General features: G+C 38.3%; 1 protein-coding gene across 1 annotated transcript in view; it reads right to left on the bottom strand.

Moving 5' to 3' along the window:
• pcdh15a (protocadherin-related 15a) overlaps nt 1-5,571 on the bottom strand; it is a gene marked incomplete at both ends in the record, with an annotated part of 242,137 nt that extends 236,566 nt beyond the window's left edge. The window contains one exon of the mRNA XM_081351594.1: nt 5,481-5,571. Coding sequence (XP_081207720.1) covers nt 5,481-5,571 — 91 coding nt within the window. The remainder of the gene's footprint in view (nt 1-5,480) is intronic.
• Nucleotides 5,572-19,594: the final 14,023 nt, after the last annotated feature.

Here is a 19,594-nt window from a genome sequence, read left to right as displayed (position 1 = left end):
TATATTTCTGTTAAGTTTGGATGTGTATTTAAGCACCATAGGGTGTTTGTCAGAGCACATGACTAACTTGCCTGAATTCAATTTGCATTTGTGGTACACAACTTTAGAAAGCTCTAGCCACTGAAGACATCAACTACTAGACTATAAGCTTTCATGAGTTTCTTTCTGTTGAGTTTGAATACTTACAGATAATTTGTCATATAAACTGACTCGTCATTCTTTTTTTCTAAGATACCTCAGGTTGTTAAAAAAAAACATACTAGTGGACGGGGCCTAAGGTGGATGCCAAACTTAATATAGCCCTATGGTATTTACCATCTGAATCTAACCAAATACAAAAGTCAGACAGTTGTTTATTATCATGTTAATTATTGTGCCTTTCGCCCCAACAGCAGGGGTACTTTTTACCCCAAATACCATAGTTTTACATATTCTTCAGTTCTGTCATGACAACTCTTGGGAGATGGGTATGGTAATAGAGATTGGCATGGTAATGGATATGGCAATGTTTATGTATTTGGTCTTGGCGGAATAGATCTGCAACGCTGCTGCTGCTGCTGCAGAGCAAGTACCAAGACTTGCTACTTCCAATACATCCACAGACATTGCTGTGAGCATGTAAGACATTCTGCTGCTGCACATGTAACATACACAAATTAACCCCCATAGCAGATATATACAGGTGGAGCTGGGGAAGGTGGAGGGTTTTCTGAAAGCGCGCTGCAGACTGCCAACAGCAACACTACCTGTATTTGTTTGAATGTTGAGCCACAGCTCATTGGCTGCTGATTCGCCAACAACCAATCAGCTGTTTGGTATCACTATAGCTATTTATTGAAAAACTGTAACTTTAATTACCTTAAACAAAACTGAAAAACATTTACAAGACATTTGTCTCAAAATGAAGTCAACAATTTTGTCGACTCTCATTTGCTACATAAATTTACAACATTTTTAAAAACATTAAATATTAGATCAAATTAGCGCAGAATCAGCTTTGTTGTTGCTGTCCACAATCACATCAAGGATTTCTAATTTCCACAAGCACAGTCAAATGCGGTTGTTAGGAAAAGTGTTGAGATGTGGTTGTCTAGTGGTTTATAGGAGAATAAAGTCAAATGAGCCTTTTAACTCACTGGTCCTTTAACCCCGTTGTACCCAACTACAAATTGACCATTGATGGAATTTTCTGTAATTTCTGACACAACTCTTCCCCACCATTGCCGGAATCCGTTGTACACTGTTACACGGCTGGGGGCACTATTACTCATCTTCTGAAAGAGTACAGTATCTCCAGATCAAAACACAGGTGAAGAAGCAGAAACAAGCGATAGAAGCATTACATGATGATCATCAAACTCTAGGTTGGCGAAATAACATATTTTTAAAACTTTAATTACGAATAAAATTTACTTTTATTTAGTAGGCCAGAATCATATTATAACTGGCTTAGCTGTCAGCACATACAAATAAATAAAATAAATAAACAAATAAAATCCGCAGAAATCAATTCAAGATATTTTTAAAACAAAACCACATTATTCCAGAAGACTGTAAGGGGAAATAAATTGAGTGGAGTAGCAATGCAGGACTAAAGTACTGGAGATATTTAGTCACATTGCAACGCACCATACGCTTCAGGTGTAGATACAGCATATACAGCAAGGCAGCTCACTAGCATTGAATAGATCCTTTCCAGGAGCAGCTCGGTGTAATTATGGTCAGTGTTGTTGTTGTTTTTTTTTTTTGTTTTTTTTTTTATAACAGCCCGCCGCTTCATTCTAATAGCATGAGACTTGAGAAAAGTATCCTCCTCCTTCTCAATTAGATAGAGCAGACTGACTCCAGTCACAAAGTGCACCTGCAGGCTGACTTTAATGGCTCACCTAGCAGCAGATATCCAGCAGAGTTTAATTACAGTGACAAGATGAAATAGGTGGAGTTGATACCCAGCTCGTCCCTTGAGATGCAGACCCAGATTTCTCCATCCTTTTAAATGGTATGTACATACTCTGAAATGTGATCAAGGTACAGACAAAGAAATATAGGCACCCAAAAAACAGCAGACATGACGGGAGCCAAAGAAAGTGGATCTGTTCCAATCTCTACTGCACTATCAATTTCTGTGAAGTCTCCTACTTTCTAAGAAGTGTCTACTTTGAAACCATAGCTTGCAAAAACAGAAGCTGCTCATTATATCAAGTAGATCAACTAGTCGAAGATAGTCGAAGATATAATAAATAAATAATGTAAAACATTACAGTATTTTTACATTAGTAGTGCCCTCATTTGAAGTTAGCTGCTATTCAACATTTCTTCTAAGGCAGCATACTAAACAAAATGGCACCTTACGGACTGATTTGAAACACTGTAGTCAGCATCTCCGTTTAATCACAACACACAAATAGCATTCTTCGCATGAACAGTGGGCTACACAAGCACTAAAGCTCACAATTGCAATAGTCAGATATTAGCATGCTGCTATGCTAATGACTCAATAATCTAAAGACCTTTTCACATAACTTCTGTCAAGTTTCCCCATTGTATGACACACACTCTATTAAATCGAATTTGCTACAACTACCGAGTTACCTCAGATATTGGCTGTCCGCCAGTCAAGCTATTTCTAAACTATTTCAGCTTTAACCCTGTTTGATGCTGACCTGTCATTTTGTGACTATTCTAAATTTGCCCGTACATTTGCGGCTGTCACACTTAATTTTACCACACTGATGCTGTATTTAAGAGCACAAAGCAGCAGCAAAAAAAAAAAAAAAAAAAGTTTAAAGGCTAGTTTAGACTTTATGAAGAGATCTTGAATGTCTCATAATTTCCTTTTATTCATCTATATTTACCTTATTTATTTTTAATACTTTCACATCCTTTGTCTGCTGTCATCTGACCTTAGTTTGGCTCGCCTTGCTTACATCTTGTAATTGTCAACATTAAGATTTCACATCGCTTTAATAATACAATAAAAAACAACAACATAACAGTTCTTTTTTTCCCCTTTCTGTGATGCATCAAAACCAATGGCATTTCTTTCTTTTTTTTGTTTGTTGCACATTTCCCACTTTGTTGTTACCCAGAAAAACCTGCCCTTTTGTGGAACTTGAACATTTTTGGAGTAGAAAAAAAAAGTGCATAGTGTTTACGGTGAAGAGTTACGTTTACATGTCATGTGTGAGGGCCTTAAAGGTGAAGTATGTACGATTTTTTTTTTTTTTTTACACAAAATTTTAACCAGATTAACCTTTTTTAACCTTTTAACCAGATTGAATTTTATTTATTTATTTATTTTTTTGGTTGGGGGGGCATCTTAAAGGGGTCTTTGTCAACTCTCCATTATACTGTGCCTTGTTTACAAAATTCTCTGAACAAACATATAATCCTCCGACACAATCCGGGATGTCATTAAATTCAACCACCCCTAACCAGCCAAGATGCGACATTGCTTGGCAACCAGGGCTGTGACGGTGGCAGTTTTTTACGACCGCGGTCATAATGGACCAACTACCGGCGGTGGTGCGGAGGTTGGGGGGTTGTTTTGAAAAAAAAAAAAAAATAATAATCGAGGCTCAAACATCCATTTCGTAACAGACATGCGTGTTCATTTGAGCAATTCCGTCCAAGACACAACACACTAAAGCCTGTAAAGCATTACATAAATATCGGTAAATAATGGTAACATAAATAATATAAGAAAGTTAAATATAAGAAAAAAACAAAAAAAACAAACATTTGTTTTATATTTACACACAAAGACGCGTGATATAACCTACCGTTCTGCGAGAGAGAGATCAGGGATGTGGGACACGAGCAGTAATCGATCTCTTTTCTGATATATTCATGTTTTCTACTTGTTGTAAAAGGTATGAAGAGCAAATTTTATCTTCCACAAGGGCAAGGCATTTATGCTGTTTGATTTTGCGCTGCCAGAGAAAGTGAAACTAGAATCACCCATGTGTGTGAAAAGCACTTTACAAATAAACTTGACGCACCTTACCATGTCTAATAACAAGCACAAACTGTGTTAAAAAGAATTTGACATACAAGTAAAAAGGTAGGCTATCTGTCCTACAGCGTTTTTCTACTTTACCACAGTAAAGAATGCGAATATAATGAATGAGAAGAATAATCCCCTTCGAAAATGGGTGAGACGTGAGTGAAGATTTGGGAAAAGACACAAGAGATTCCATGTCCAGTTGAATAACTAATGGAATATCGTTAAATTCGCTGATAATCAGGTGACCAGATCGCAAACCAGAATACAAAGCCGACAAAGTTAAAATTTATGGGCTCACGCACAACTTTCTCATTCATCACGAATCCAAATGTTTCCATGGCTGCGATGTAACATTTAATTGCTAACCTATTATTTATTTTGTGAACAAAGCTTTGTGCTTCACACGTGTCATAATATTGATGTAAAACAGCATTTACATACAAAAAATAATATTTTGGCGGACCACCGCCGATGCTACTCAGCCACCACTGAAGCGGTTGTCAAGTTTACCGGCACAGCCCTATTGGCAACCACAAAAAACATTCAGTTACACTGAAAAAATGGTAACCTAAAATGATGTGCTTCATGTGGTTTTTACAAAAAAAAAATTGTATTAAAAATTACTGAATCAACCTAAATATATTAGGTTACACCAACAAAACTAAATTTAAGGGTAAGATCAGGAAGAAATAGCTCTTTAAATGTAAATATTGCAGGTTACCACTTTTTGCAGCGTATGTCCACATCAGACACAAGCTACATTGCACAAATCTAAATGACTAACATTATAATTAATAAAGCTGTGTACACTGGAAGTACCTGTCTGCGACTGCTGCAAGAAACTGCATCATGTCAATTCTGCGGTGAATGGCAGAATTACAACTGCCAACCGTTATACACAATTTCACCACCTAGCCCCACACATAACATCCTCACTACACTCTTCAAATCATACAAAAATCCATAACAATAAACGCTGCATGAACAGACAAGGATATCTGAAAATGTCAACTATAGACGCCCACCAATCTTTTATCCTCAACTGCTAATCTGAACAGTCTGACAATAGCCACAATTTATGTGCCTCTATTTCCACTCAGCCTCACGGCATTTCCAGCAACGTTTTGAGATTTTTATTACGGTTGTCAGTTTGTCTTTGGCAGACGTGACGGTTTAATTCATACATCATCAGATGCTCAGTTTGGAGAGCTGTATCTGGCTGCTTCTGTAATGAAGGTGTGCAGAGAAGATGCAGAGACCGATTTGTGAGACGCTGCCACACAGATATAGAGATACAATTATCTATCTGACTTCGCTCAGAGCATAAACGCCGGGCTGTAACATCCCATTTCACCATCCAGGAACCAAATGGAAAGTTAAGGTCCTGGTGCAAGGTTTATTTTGTAAAAGTGGTAAATAAAATCCCTCATGCTAGTGACAGGGAATGAATGATGGACTGGACTGTGAGTCTCACCCTCGGTGTTTTGAGCCAAGATTTGGGTGATGATAACAAGCAAGCCAAATGCCAAACCCGGACAGCCCGATCGCCACCAGCTCCTCCTCATCTTCAGTTACTGCCTACTGCCAACCCACCTGTGGAAAAACAGACAGAGATGGTTTCATTTTATAGGTCCAAAAGACTAATATATTGCCGTAAACCATGCAGTACTTGACGAATTAACAGATTAACAGAACTATATATATATATATATATATATATATATATATATATATATATATATATATATATATATATATATATATATATATATATATATATATATATATATATATATATAAAGTTTAAAAATCAACAGATAACAGAAAATTGTGATGCTGCATCCAAACTGATAGGTTACTTAGAGAATATTTAAACTGTATTTTATGTGTATATATTGATATAATATAATATCATCCACCCTGCTTTCTAGATACTGGTCAAACACTTCAAGACACCAGTGAATACCCAACATGCACATGCACACACACACACACACACACTGGTTTCCATGTTTTACGGGGACTTTTCATAGGTGTAATGGTTTTTATACAAATTCTATCCTACTACAGTCACTAACCCTAAGCATACCCATCACAGAAAACTTTCCACATTTTTAGATGTTAAAAACAACTTATAAATTTAGTATGATTTATAAGCTATTTTCCTCATGGGGACCAAATAAAATGTCCCCACAAGGACAAGGATTTCGGATATTGCAATCTTTTTGGGTATATCTGAACCACACACAAACATTCTTCTGAACAAGTCAGTAAATTCCTAATGGCAGCTCAAACTGATTCAGTCAAAAACAGATAAATCTGTAAGCTGGCATGTGGATATTGTCGATTTTGCAGGCACGGTTACAGATCAGTGCACACTAAATTAACACTAGCTAATCCCAAAATGGAAGTTATTATAAAAAAAAAAAAAATAGAAAAAAAAAAATACACAGCAAGAAATACAGTAAGAGTTTAAATACAGTAATAACTATGGGCAGTTATTTAATTTAATTTGTCAATTAACAATGTTTAAGAGAGGATATACATGCTGATTTCTGTCTTTTTTTTAAGTTGTCTTGAAAAGATAATTTCTAATTAGCATTTTATGAATTATAATTATAAAGAATTTGCATAATTTAAACATGCTCTTAACATGACTGTTGTCTCAATGAACACAGACTTTAGAAAACAAATATAGGAGCAACATTATTGGTTGTATTGGAAGTGATGGCAAAATTGTGGGACCATCATCATTCCTGTAAAATCTGGTATCATTTTCACACATTAAATATTGACATGGCAACATTGTTTACGATTATTTCCCATTTTTCAATCATAAATGATATATAAATGATAAAAGCAAGATCAAAGTTTCATATAGAGCAATAACATATTCTAATAAAAATCTACCCTGAGACTTCTACATTTTAAAAAATGATACCGTTAAAAAAAAATACAAGCAATTTCTGAGTGAAAATTGTTTCTATATATGTATATTATATATATATATATATATATATTTTTTTTTTTTTTTTTTTTTTTTTTTTTTCACAGTGGTATATTTTCTCAGTTCACCCACAATTTGGACCCTGGCTGTGATTGCTGGAAAATAATTGTCATTGTAAAGCCCTTCTCAGAAATAAGGGTTTAATCTACTTTGCTTTGCAAGTGTTCGATGCGCAAGGACAGATAATACTTGACTTGACTACAAATATACACATTGGATTAGAGCATTCATTTGTGCATGTGTGTGCGTGTCCCGTTGTGAGGCTGGCTGTCTCATCGGTTGCTGCCTACACATGGAGGTTGATGTAGAGATAAACTTAAAAAAAACAAGTATCTCCATTTGATCTGTCACCTGTATTCATACTCACAATCTCTACGATGTCCCTGAGGCAGCCATAAGCCACTGAAACGCTTTAAAACCAGACGCTGATGTGCGTCAACACAGTCATCTAAATACAACATCAGACCACATCGCCGCCACTGTCAGATTCTCTATTCCCAAAAGAGCATAAGCAAGTCTCTGGAGCATGATGGGTGAAAATGATAGTTCCCCCACTTTAACATTTCCACAGAATGCTCAACAACTGTGACAATACACAACAAGAAGGGCTAGAGAAACACAGGAACTGCTAATACTGTCTCTCCTGTGTCTCTCCTGTTTTCAGCTTTGAAGCTTAGGTTTGAGGAGCATAAGCAAGGTCCAAAATTAACAGTCATGGCAACATACGCTACTTTCTCTGGCTGCTATCGGGACCCTTTAAGACAGTGATCTCAAACTCAATTCATGGAGGACCACAGCTCTGCACAGTTTTGCTCCAACCCTAATCAAACACTCCAGCTAATCAAGGTCTTCAGGATTACTAGAAACTTCCTTACAGGTGTGAGTTGGAGCTGGTTGGAGCTAAACTGTGCAGAACTGTGGCCCTCCAGGAATTGAGTTTGAGATCACTGCTTTAAGAAATGCTGAAGTTTGGCTCACCTGTGCATCTGTGAGAATGACGCACCGTTCTGGTGCGAGGCGGCTGTGGTTTCAATACGGAATTGTTATGGAATGACACACATTACAACACAGAAAAACCAAGCGAGAAACCAATGTGCTATGGTGGAGATAGTATAGAAACAAAGAACGAATTTACACTAATTAAAACCATTTAGGGAATACATGAACAGATAAAATGAATAAAAGCATCTGCAAAATTATATGCGAATATATATTCTGACACATATTAAAAACACAAATTAAACAAATACACATTCAACACGTCATGGTGAAAATACCAAATTAAAAGGACAGGCAGTATTTAAATGAACATTCAGATTGACCAGACATGTCAGATTTAGAACCACATTTGAAATGAATCCAAATTGGATGCCAAAACAATTGGATCTCATAAGTGTTTTTATAATTTGCGTGCCAAAAATGTCTGATCTGTGCCAGATATCTGTGAAAAAATAAATGTTTGACAGCATAAATGCTGCCTTAGATTGAAATGCAATAAAATCAAGAATCTGTGATTTGTTAATTATGTTTAACCTTTATTTAACTGACAAAAGTACAAAGAAAAGTTCCCCAATGTTTTCACTGGCCAACTTGATTGTATTTTGGAAATATAAATAAATTTAGATTTTGTAGGCTGCAACTCACTTCAAAAAAGTTGGGATAGAGGCAAAATAAAAGGGAAAAGAGATTATAGGATATCCAAGTTAAACAGTTTTGAAACGGTCCACAATAAGCATTTTAACTTGTAATAGGTGAGGCTGTTATGTTTGGGTATAAAAGGAGCACCCACCAAAGTCTCAGTTCTTGCAAGCAAAGATATAGGTCATGGCCCACCAAATTCCATCAGAGAATTGTCAAACAGTGAAAAAAAAAAACACATTTCCTAATGCAAGATTGCAAAGAATTTAGGCTAGGTCTTTCACCTTTTCATATTCTGAAAAGATTCAGAGAATCTGGAGAAATCTCAGTACATGTAGGGCCAGGCTGGAATCCTCTGATGAATGTGCTTGACCTTCGAGCCCTCAGATGAGACACCATCATGCTAGATGCTACTGTGTTAAATATTGCTACATGGGCTCAGGAGAACTTTAAAAAACTGTTGTCATTTAACACAGTCTGACGCTGTATCAAGAAATGAAACTCGAATATCTGTTACGCAAGGAGAAATCCATACATCAGTTCTATGCACAGATGCCAGAGTTCTCTGGGCCCGAGCTCATCTCAGATGATCCAAAAAACAGTGTAAATGTGCGCTGTGGTCAAATGAGCTCACATTTTAACATTGAGTTCTCAGTCCCAAAGACGAAAGGGATCCAGACTTTCATCAGTGGCAGGTACAAAAGCAAACATCTGTAATGGTATGAGAGTGCATCAGGGCAAACGGCATGGGAGACTTGCATACGTGTGAAGGTACCATTGTAGTGGAGGCAAATATTGGGATTGTACAGACTTATTATAAGATTATATCTTTCCTGGGAAGCAAGACAATGCCAAGTCTCATTCTGCATGTGCTACAACAGAGTGGTTTGTAGACACTCTACACCTGTAGTCCAGAACTGTCTCCTAATTTAAATGTGTGTCCCATCATGAAAAGGAGAATAAGTCAGTGATGACCACAGACTGCTGAGCAGCTGAAGTCTTGTGTCAGTGTCAGACAAGATTGGGCAAAAATTCCACTTGCAAAACTGCAACAATTAGTATCCTCAATTCCCAAACTATTAAAAAGAGTAATTCAAATGAAAGGTGATGTGACACAATAGTAAACATGCCTCTGTATCAACTTTTTTTGAGTGTGTTGCAGCCATTAAAATCAAACTTTGCATATATTTCCAAAATACAATTAAGTTGGCTAGTGAAAACATTGGAAATCTTTGCTTTGTACTTTTGTCGGTTAAATAAAAGTTAAAGGCACAATATGTAACTTTTTTGCTTTAAAATTAGCAAAAATCACTATATCTATGTTATATATTTTTTTTAGTTGTGTACTTACATTATCCCGACTGTTTCCAACAACTTTCAAACCAGGAGAAATTTTAATTTCATTTTTAGACACGGCACGTTTCTTTATTTCCGTTTTGTCGCAGTCAATGGCGCCATATCCGCGTTGTCCCTGGTTTCCGCCTATGGTTTCCGCTCGTACTGCCATGGTAACCAGAGCTATGAGCAGAGCCCTCTGATTAACCAAAGCGACAGACGTGGACCACTGTGTAGTTCGCAATGCCTATTTGCACGCTGTTGTTGTTTCGTTCAAACATTACGGACCATGGCAAGCAGACTTTGGATAAAAAAGGAGAACTAAAACGAGAATCAATATCAGCGCTGTGTTTTCGAGATGCCGAGAGCTCCCATAGACAGTATATAAACAAGAGCTCCACGTCCGAGACTTCGACCGCTCCTACATGTACTTATTAAACAGGTGAGCACATTTACATAAAACTAATCAATGTTATATAGTTCAACAATGATAAAATGTTAGAATATGATCTGTATGTTATTCTAATGTTGATCTAGCTTACTGCTAGTCTCATACAGACAAACTAACACATACTTTTCAACACATTCAAATGCAGTTTAGTGTGCTAATGTAATGTTAGACCAGGTGAAACAGCGCTGCGTTACCTCACAAGTTTAATTTGTCTAATAAACTGACCTGTGAGTTGTAATTCTGCGTGTAGTTCGGTAGAATGAAATGTCCATATTCCTTTTTTATCCGCGGGAGCTCGCGTCGCGTGTGGAGCTGATAGCTGTCTCTTAGCAATCCCGAACTGCTTCATATCACAGTCATGATAAAAGCATCGATGTATTCAGTCAACCGTAAACATTATTAGATCGGCCGGCTTGACGTTGACGACAACATCCATAATTCTTAGCATGTGTTGCGTCATCAAACTACGCCTTTGTTATTGTAAAGAGGTTAGCGACCCCTAGTGGCGAAAAATTCCATACTGTACGTTTAAACAAAACGAAGAGATTCTTGATTTTATTACATTTTACAAAATTATCCAACTTTTACATATATGCAATATTTGAAGGCTCTGTATAGATGTCACAGTTGTGTTCTGTTTAGTTGGGACTTGTCTACCTGTCATCATGTCACGTGTCATTATTAGTTCATCTGTCTCACCTGTTACCTCCCTCGTTAGTCTTGTCAGCTGTGTCTCGTTTCCCTGATCTGTTTCCCCATGTGTTTTACCTTGTTCATCATCTGTTGTTAGTTGTATTTAGAGAGTGTGGCTGAGTCCCAATTCGCCTACTTATACTACGACCTAAAAGTATGTACTTTTTTTGTGATGAAAAAGTACATACTTTTGAGTGTGTAGCAAAAAGTATGCACGTTCTGGGACATACTTCGATGACGTCATGCAACGTGAACTTGAACGTGGTTGCCTAGTTACGCACACCGCGACTGTTAACAAAACATTTAACATTTCATTCATTCTTATTTATCCAATATAATTTTATTTACTATTCCCGTCTTTTTTTCCACAATACATTTACAATGTGTTTACCAAATTGAGGAGTGAAGCAGGGCGTCGTCGTAGATCAACCAAACGAAGGTCGTTTGTGAGGCGGCTGGTTCTGACGTTCATGTGCAAATGTGTGTAACGAAAGCTAGCGCTACTTATTTTCTGAGTTAAAATATTTAAAGTTTATAGTGTAACTATTGTTTAACGTATTTTATACTTAATCTTATACTTATGTATAATACTTAAAAATACCCCGATGAAAATGAACCATGCTTTTACTATAGTAAAAGTGTAGTAACCATGTTTCTTTGGTTGGACTGATAAAGTTAACATATACAGCCACAGTATTACTACAAATAAGTCAGACAGAAACATCAAAAGTAATACATAAAAAAAGACACTTGCATGACACTGTACTAGAGCCTTTTTATTTATTGTTTTGTAGTCTGCAATGAGGCGCTCGGTATCTTCATCGGACCCTACAAGATAAACACGGTACTTTTTTGGCACAACATAAACCCATTAATATTACGAGACAATAAAATATAACTTTAATTAGGGTTAAACATTTGAATTCTTACACTTAAAAACTGAGGGCGCATCTCCGTTGCTGCATCCGACTGCCAGGTTTACATCACCACTATCACCGCAAAGCTCCTCCCTCCCGCACGCAAAGGGTTGTGGGCAATATTAGCCGTTAGTGTGCATTGATCTGCACTTCGAATTCTAACCGGAAATAGTAGACCATCCGGGTATCTTTGGAATACTCATTTCAACATGCTACGATTTGGGACGTACTAATTCTAGTTTCGCATACTATTTAGGACGGATAGTATGCGAATTGGGACTCAGCATGTGTGTTCCTGCCTGCTTCTGTTAGAATAGTATTATTGTAGTAAAACGTTTGAATTGGAGCTCTGTGCCTCTTCGTCTTCTTCTGCCTGCACCACACCCTGACAATAGATGTTTGATATTCCCCCATTACCAAATATATTTGCTATAATTTGCATTAAAAATGATACATTGTGCCTGGACCAGACTGCCAAAAAGTTTTTACGCAAAAAACAAACAAAAAAAAGATATGAAAAAAAGAGAAAGGAATTACATTAAAAATTACACTAAACTGGATGAAAAGGTTCCACGTTATATTTTTTTGTAGCTGCATATCCTGTTATTCTCATAAATACATTAGCTTAGGGAACATCATTTCATTTTTATGTAAAACCGGCACTGTAAAAAGGTCATTTGACAGCTATATAGCATACTGTCTGAATGTTTATCATTTGATAAGTGATATGAAGTGATTCACATAATATTTAGAGTAATAGTCAACAGTAGTTCAAATTCAGTGTATAAAGTGGAGTATGTAGTAAGAAGTACTCTAGTATTCCATTTTCAAAACAGCTAGTGAAGCACTCTTTAGCAGACGGGGATCATTCACATTTCATTCATGAAGTGGGTGTGTTTTCTATTAACCAGCAGGTCTACACTATAGCATCGGTCCTCATGACTGCATTCACTCTGTTTAGCTACATATTTAATAAAAAAAAAAAAAAAAAGAACTGAATAATATCATGTCATCTTGAAAGCAGATCGAAACCTGCAGCCCTTCCTGATGTTGGAGTAACAGCGATAATGCATCATTATTGTGCTGCCTGTAATGTTCCATTATTTCAACAACAATCTTCAAATTCTTAGCTTGCTTTTCTTAAGAAGAGCACAGATGGCTGGGCAGGGTTTTATTATCAAGGGTCCATACATCTTTCACAGTAACATTTGATATCAAAGTACAAAGCTGCTGGATTTCCGGAAGGATCCAAAGACCTCTGAACAAGCTGCCTCCTGCTGTCAAAATTACCCAGCAGACGCAAAGTTCCTAAACACCAACCCCGACAGCAAACGTTTTACATCCAGACTGTTATCCCTCAAACGCCTGTTCTCGTAGATCTGGATTTCCTCTGTTCTGCCTTGCTGTCTTGCACACAACTGATGTCAGAATGACAATGTGTGGATTTAATTAGCAATTGTTGACCCCAAACAAAAAGAGCAATTTTTCTACTGGGATTTAAAGCATTTGTATAAGTTCAACATATTGCTTATACCAATGAATTATGTCTGTGAAATCAATTGAAAGCAAAGCAGGGGCAAATACATGTATTCATTTACAAATAAGCTAGATTGATGACACTTGCTTATGATCAGTGAAGTTAACTCTCTCCCTGAAAATAAAATTAAATAAAATTAAATCAAATTAAATAAATGGAATGGCCAAAGGGTGTTTCCCTGCCAATGGCCAAATAGAATAGGCTCCTGCATCCCAGCAACCATGAAATAAAATGAAATGAAGTGAAAGTGAAAGTGAAAGTGAAATGAAATTAAATGAAATGGACTGGCCAGTGGCCATAGGATGTGTTTGCCAGAGACAATGGGAAAGACTCCAGCATCCCAGCAACCATGATATGAAATTAAGTTAAATGGACTGACCATAGGATATTTCCCTGCCAATGGTCTAAGACTAAACTAAACTAAACTAACTAAACTAAACTAAACTAAACTAAAAAAAAAAAATAATACAAATAATAATAATATAAAATAAAATAAAATAATAAAATAAAATAAAATAAAATAAAATAAAATAATGAAATGAAGTGAAATAATAAAAAAATAAAAAAATAAAAAAATGGACTGGCCAAAGGGTGTTTCCCTGCCAATGGCCGAATGGGATAGGCATCCCAGTTGTAACGGTCACCAGCTGGAGTGCCCTTGAAAGCTACCAGAGGACACTCCACACCAGACTATTATCACTCCCTCACAAACTACATATCCCATCATTCTCTGCCTGGACTCATCAGCACTCATTATCACATTCACCTGTATCTCATCTTCTTGTTTAGTTCACCCCATAAAAGCCTGGTTCGCCCCATCACTCACTGCGAAGTTTTGTATGTTGTTGCACTGCATTCCTGAGTGTTTTCCCTGGTTTCTTGCCTGTTCCGTGGATTACTCTTTTGCCTCTGCCCCTTGCCTGTTTTGTTTGTTTGTTTGTTTGTTTGTTTGTTTGTTTGTTTTGTTTGGACGGCCTACCTGTGTTTTGACCTTTTGCCTGTTTATTGGATTACGTGTCTGGATTGCACTTTAGGATTTTATATTGGCTTGGCCCTGCAACTGAGTGGTTCTAGATATGTCGTGGGGATCACGGAGGAGACCTGTGGTACTCCCACATTAGCCCTCATTCCACAGCCTCGTCCCGTCACGTCTGCCATGCCTGAACTACTCCACGTCAGCCCTGCCGAGCCAGAGCTCCACGTCACTTCTGCCGATCCAGAGACTGTTCACGTCACTTCTGCCGATCCAGAGATTGTTCACGTCACTTCTGCCGATCCAGGGACTGTTCACGTCACTTCTGCCGATCCAAGGACTGTTCACGTCACGCACCCCGAGCCAGTGTCTCCGAACAAGATGGTCTCCGCCGAGCCAGTGTCTCAGGACAAGATGGTCTCCGCCGAGCCAGTGTCTCAGGACAAGATGGTCTCCGCCGAGCCAGTGTCTCAGGACAAGATGGTCTCCGCCGAGCCAGTGTCTCCGGACAAGATGGTCTCCGCCGAGCCAGTGTCTCAGGACAAGATGGTCGCCGCCGAGCCAGTGTCTCAGGACAAGATGGTCTCCGCCGAGCCAGTGTCTCCGGACAAGATGGTCTCCGCCGAGCCAGTGTCTCAGGACAAGATGGTCTCCGCCGAGCCAGTGTCTCCGGACAAGATGGTCTCCGCCGAGCCAGTGTCTCAGGACAAGATGGTCTCCGCCGAGCCAGTGTCTCCGGACAAGATGGTCTCCGCCGAGCCAGTGTCTCCGGACAAGATGGTCGCCGCCGAGCCAGTGTCTCCGGACAAGATGGTCGCCGCCAAGCCAGTGTCTCAGGACAAGATGGTCTCTGCCGAGCCAGTGTCTCCGGACAAGATGGCTGCTGCCGAGCCAGTGTCTCTGGACGAGATGGTCGCTGCCATGTCACCTGAGCCCTCAGGAGAGATAGTCGCCGACACGTCTGTTCCCGAGCCTGTGTCTGTTCCCGAGCCTGTGTCTGTTCCTGAGCCGGTGTCTGTTCCTGAGCCGGTGGCCCGGGCCGCCTGCACTGCCTGCTTCGCCCTGGTCGCCTGCTCCGCCCTGGTCGCCTGCACTGCCTGCTTCGCCCCGGCCTCCCGTCTTGCCGCAGTCTCCAGGTCCTCTTCCGCTCCACGGGCCAGGCCCTCCATCCCGCCCCCGGGTCCGCCTCCGCTCCACCTCCCTCCTGGACAATTTTAGAGCGTCTGGAAGCCACTCCTTTGAGGGGGGGCTATGTAACGGTCACCAGCTGGAGTGCCCTTGAAAGCTACCAGAGGGCACTCCACACCAGACTCTTATCACTCCCTCACAAACTACATATCCCATCATTCTCTGCCTGGACTCATCAGCACTCATTATCACATTCACCTGTATCTCATCTTCTTGTTTAGTTCACCCCATAAAAGCCTGGTTCACCCCATCACTCACCGCGAAGTTTTGTATGTTGTTGCACTGCATTCCTGAGCGTTTTCCCTGGTTTCTTGCCTGTTCCGTGGATTACTCTTTTGCCTCTGACCCCTGCCTGTTTTGTTTGTTTGTTTGTTTTGTTTGTTTGGACAGCCTACCTGTGTTTTGACCTTTTGCCTGTTTATTGGATTACGTGTCTGGATTGCCCCTTCATTAAAGCTGCATTTGGATCTCTACCTTCGTGTCTCCGAGCAGTTCATGATACCAGTAACCATGAAATGAAATGAAATGAATTGAAAGTGGAAATAAAATGAAATGGACTGGCCAGTGGTCATAGGATGTTTCCCTGCCAATGGCCCGGGACAATAGGATAGACTACAGCATCCCAGCAACCATGATATGAAATTAAATTAAATTAAATGGCCATAGGGTATTTATCTGTCAATGGTCTGAGACTTAACTAAACTAAAAAAAAGAAAAAAAGAAAAAATAAATAAATAAAAATAAATTTAAATGTTAATAATAATAATAATAATAATAATAATGCATGGACTGGCTATAGGGTGTTTACCTGCCAATGGCCCAAGACAATGGGAAAGGCTCCAGCATCCATGAAATTAAATAATGAAATAATGAAACTAACTAAATTCAATTAATTAAATTAAATAAAATGACATGACATGAAAATGGCCCAAGACTAAACCAAACCAAACTAAACTAAAATTAAAAATGTAAAAAAATAAAAAAAAATAATTATAGTGACTTGCATTGTATTCAATACATTTTTATCAGGTAATGTATTTCCTGGGAACCAATCCCATGACCTGGTATTGCTAGGGCCATGCTCTACTGTTTGAGCTACAGGAATGATGATTGAGATGTTAAAAGATCTTATTTTGTTTAATTCTGTTAATTTAACGAATTATGTTTGAACTCTTTCTTTACTCAAGGGCCGTCTTAACCTTTGTGTGTGTGTGTTTGCAGTGAAGGGTAATGGATCAAAGTGATTGGCATCACTACGTTTCAACAAAGCATTCAGGGGTAAGAAGGCCATTTCCATTGCCGTCACTGTGGACTATAATATCAACCAAGCACACCTGTCTAATAGCACTCTGCTTTTTCCACAGGCAAATAAGAAATCAATGAAAATTGCTGACATCTCATGCTAAAACCTATTACAGTCAATGTCCCACAGTCTTTTATTCATAAAATGTTCTGTCAAGCTAAACCCCTCATCAAAGACACTTTGATGCTATGTCATGCTAGGACACTTTTTTGCATTTCTAAATTATTTAAAATGACTAAACTTCACTGACAAGCCACTCATTGGCCCAGCATGCATTCAGAAGCCACCCGAGGGATGATCGTCGACAGGTCGTACTTCCTGTAAATCGCCAGGTATAATTAAAAGGTTTTGTTCCCTCCTGCCTTAAAGCAATAGAAATCTAAATCATGTAATGGCTAACTCTCCCTCAAGTCGATCCAAATTCCAATTTATGGTTTTGCAGTACAAAAATAACTGCATAAAGATTTGGAACAACATCAGGGATTTTTTTTTTTTTGCGTGAAATATTTCTTTAAATCTCGTTTCCCATCTTCTCTTTAATTGTTACCTGACTAAGAGTGAATGCTGCCAAAGACAGCAGTGCAATTCATTAGCCAGCGTGAGATGCAATCAGAGGACGTGAGGGGTCCAAACACTAATGACTCCAGTGATTAACCCATGCCAATGACCTAGACTTGTTTTCTTAAGCACCTGTGATGGCAATCAAGCACAGAGATGTGTTACTGTGAGTTGAAATTTAAAACAGAATGTGTCACATGAATAAGGCGGTACCCAAGATGTACACAATTGAAGCTTAACATTCACTTTTAAGCAAACAAAACGCATTTAATTCTTTTTTCTTCACCATGTCCCTTTAGGGGCTTCATACCATTGCTATTTCACTTTACTTTCTATGCAATCGGTTTGCATGCTTTTTTAAAGTTAACTAATGATATTTTACAGTGTTACTGAGGTGTTTCTACTAAAATTCACCCATAAAATAGGATTATTTCATCATTTACTCACCCTCATGTCATTCCAATACTGTATGGCTTTCTTTCTTCTGTGGAATGTAAAATATGTATTTTGAAAAATATCTCAGTGCTATTTTTTTTAGTGGTCAAAACTGTTCACCAACAGTCTTCAAAATATATTTTGTGTTCTGCAGAATAAAGAAAGTCATACAGATTTGTAAACTGGGTGAGTAAATGATGACAGAGTTGAATTAAAGAGTGAACTATCCCTTTAAGTGTCGGGGGAAATGTGCGTCAATGGCTGCATTTACACTTGGCATTAACATGCGACCTGTATCTGGATGTCGTCCACATACGTATTGAAAAGACAAGTGTAATTGCGTTTCTGATCAAAATGTTATCCGATCAGCGTGTCCTGGTCCAGAGGTAGTCGAGGACGCATTGTGATCAGATCTCAGTGTAATGTAAACGCAATCCAGCCATCGCATCTACATTCAGAGGGCAACGCAACGTCATATAAATCCCCACCCAGTCTCCCCACGTGGCTGTCAAAAAATAATGGCCAGACGCAGTTTAGACAAGAAATGAAACTTATTTGAACATTACAATAAATGTCAATCTTTAAAACAGTTTATTTAGACTTACAAGATACTGTGTGTGTCATTTTAATTGTGCAACATTATCTGAACGAGTACAATCACAGTCAGTCATGAGTTCTTAATTAAGAGCTGCACACTGCTTTGCCAGAGGAATACACTTTATTTTTTTAATGTTTTAAATGTTGAATGTTTTTATTGTTTCAGCATGTTTATTAATCTCCCATTTCTGTCAATATAGTCATTGCACACTATAACCTTAAACCCAGATGATCGATGATGTGACTTCTTTAACATGATCAGCCCAGTTATTTTTGTATGATCAACTCTGAAAGCATTCCTTTGTCCAAAAAAAATAATTTGATCTAAGCCTGGAGATTGCATAGGAAAGTAAACTGAGTGAGTGAAAGCAATTGGGACATTGTTTAATTTGTATCATATTTACTCTTAATCTGGTGTCGTGCCACAGACCTAATTTAAATATTATGCAGGAAACGGAAATTAAGTCCAGATACAGAGATACATACTTAATGTAAAAAAAAAAATTCTGCATTTTGCTAATTTGCTGAACAAGTCACCTGTACATGGCCTAAAATAATTTTTCAGCTGAATTTTTTTTTTAATTCTAATTCTGAATTGAATTCACATGTGGTGGGAATAACTTATCTACACCACTGCCTAAATACATAGAGAGCAACTTAGATGGAAACAAAAGAAATGTTCTGTTTGATCTATATCTTTAAAAAACATCTCTGGTTACTGTTGTTACCTTGGTTCCCTGAGAGGCAAGAACAAGATATTGAGTTGCTAACGCTGGAGAATGGGAAGAGTTCCCGCAGCGTTAGCAACGCAATGTTGAAGTGACCGCTCTGGAAAGGGAACTATATCCATTGGGGATCTATGACAACAGGTAAACATCAGTGAATTGACTGTTGAAGGTTTCTTCCAGCAATCTAAAAAGGCAGGTCACAATATTAAACAAACTACAATAAATAGC

Source organism: Scardinius erythrophthalmus, assembly GCF_964197995.2.
Source record: "Scardinius erythrophthalmus genome assembly, chromosome: 21".
Taxonomy (NCBI): Eukaryota; Metazoa; Chordata; class Actinopteri; order Cypriniformes; family Leuciscidae; genus Scardinius; species Scardinius erythrophthalmus.
This window is presented reverse-complemented; position numbering and strand designations above follow the sequence as displayed.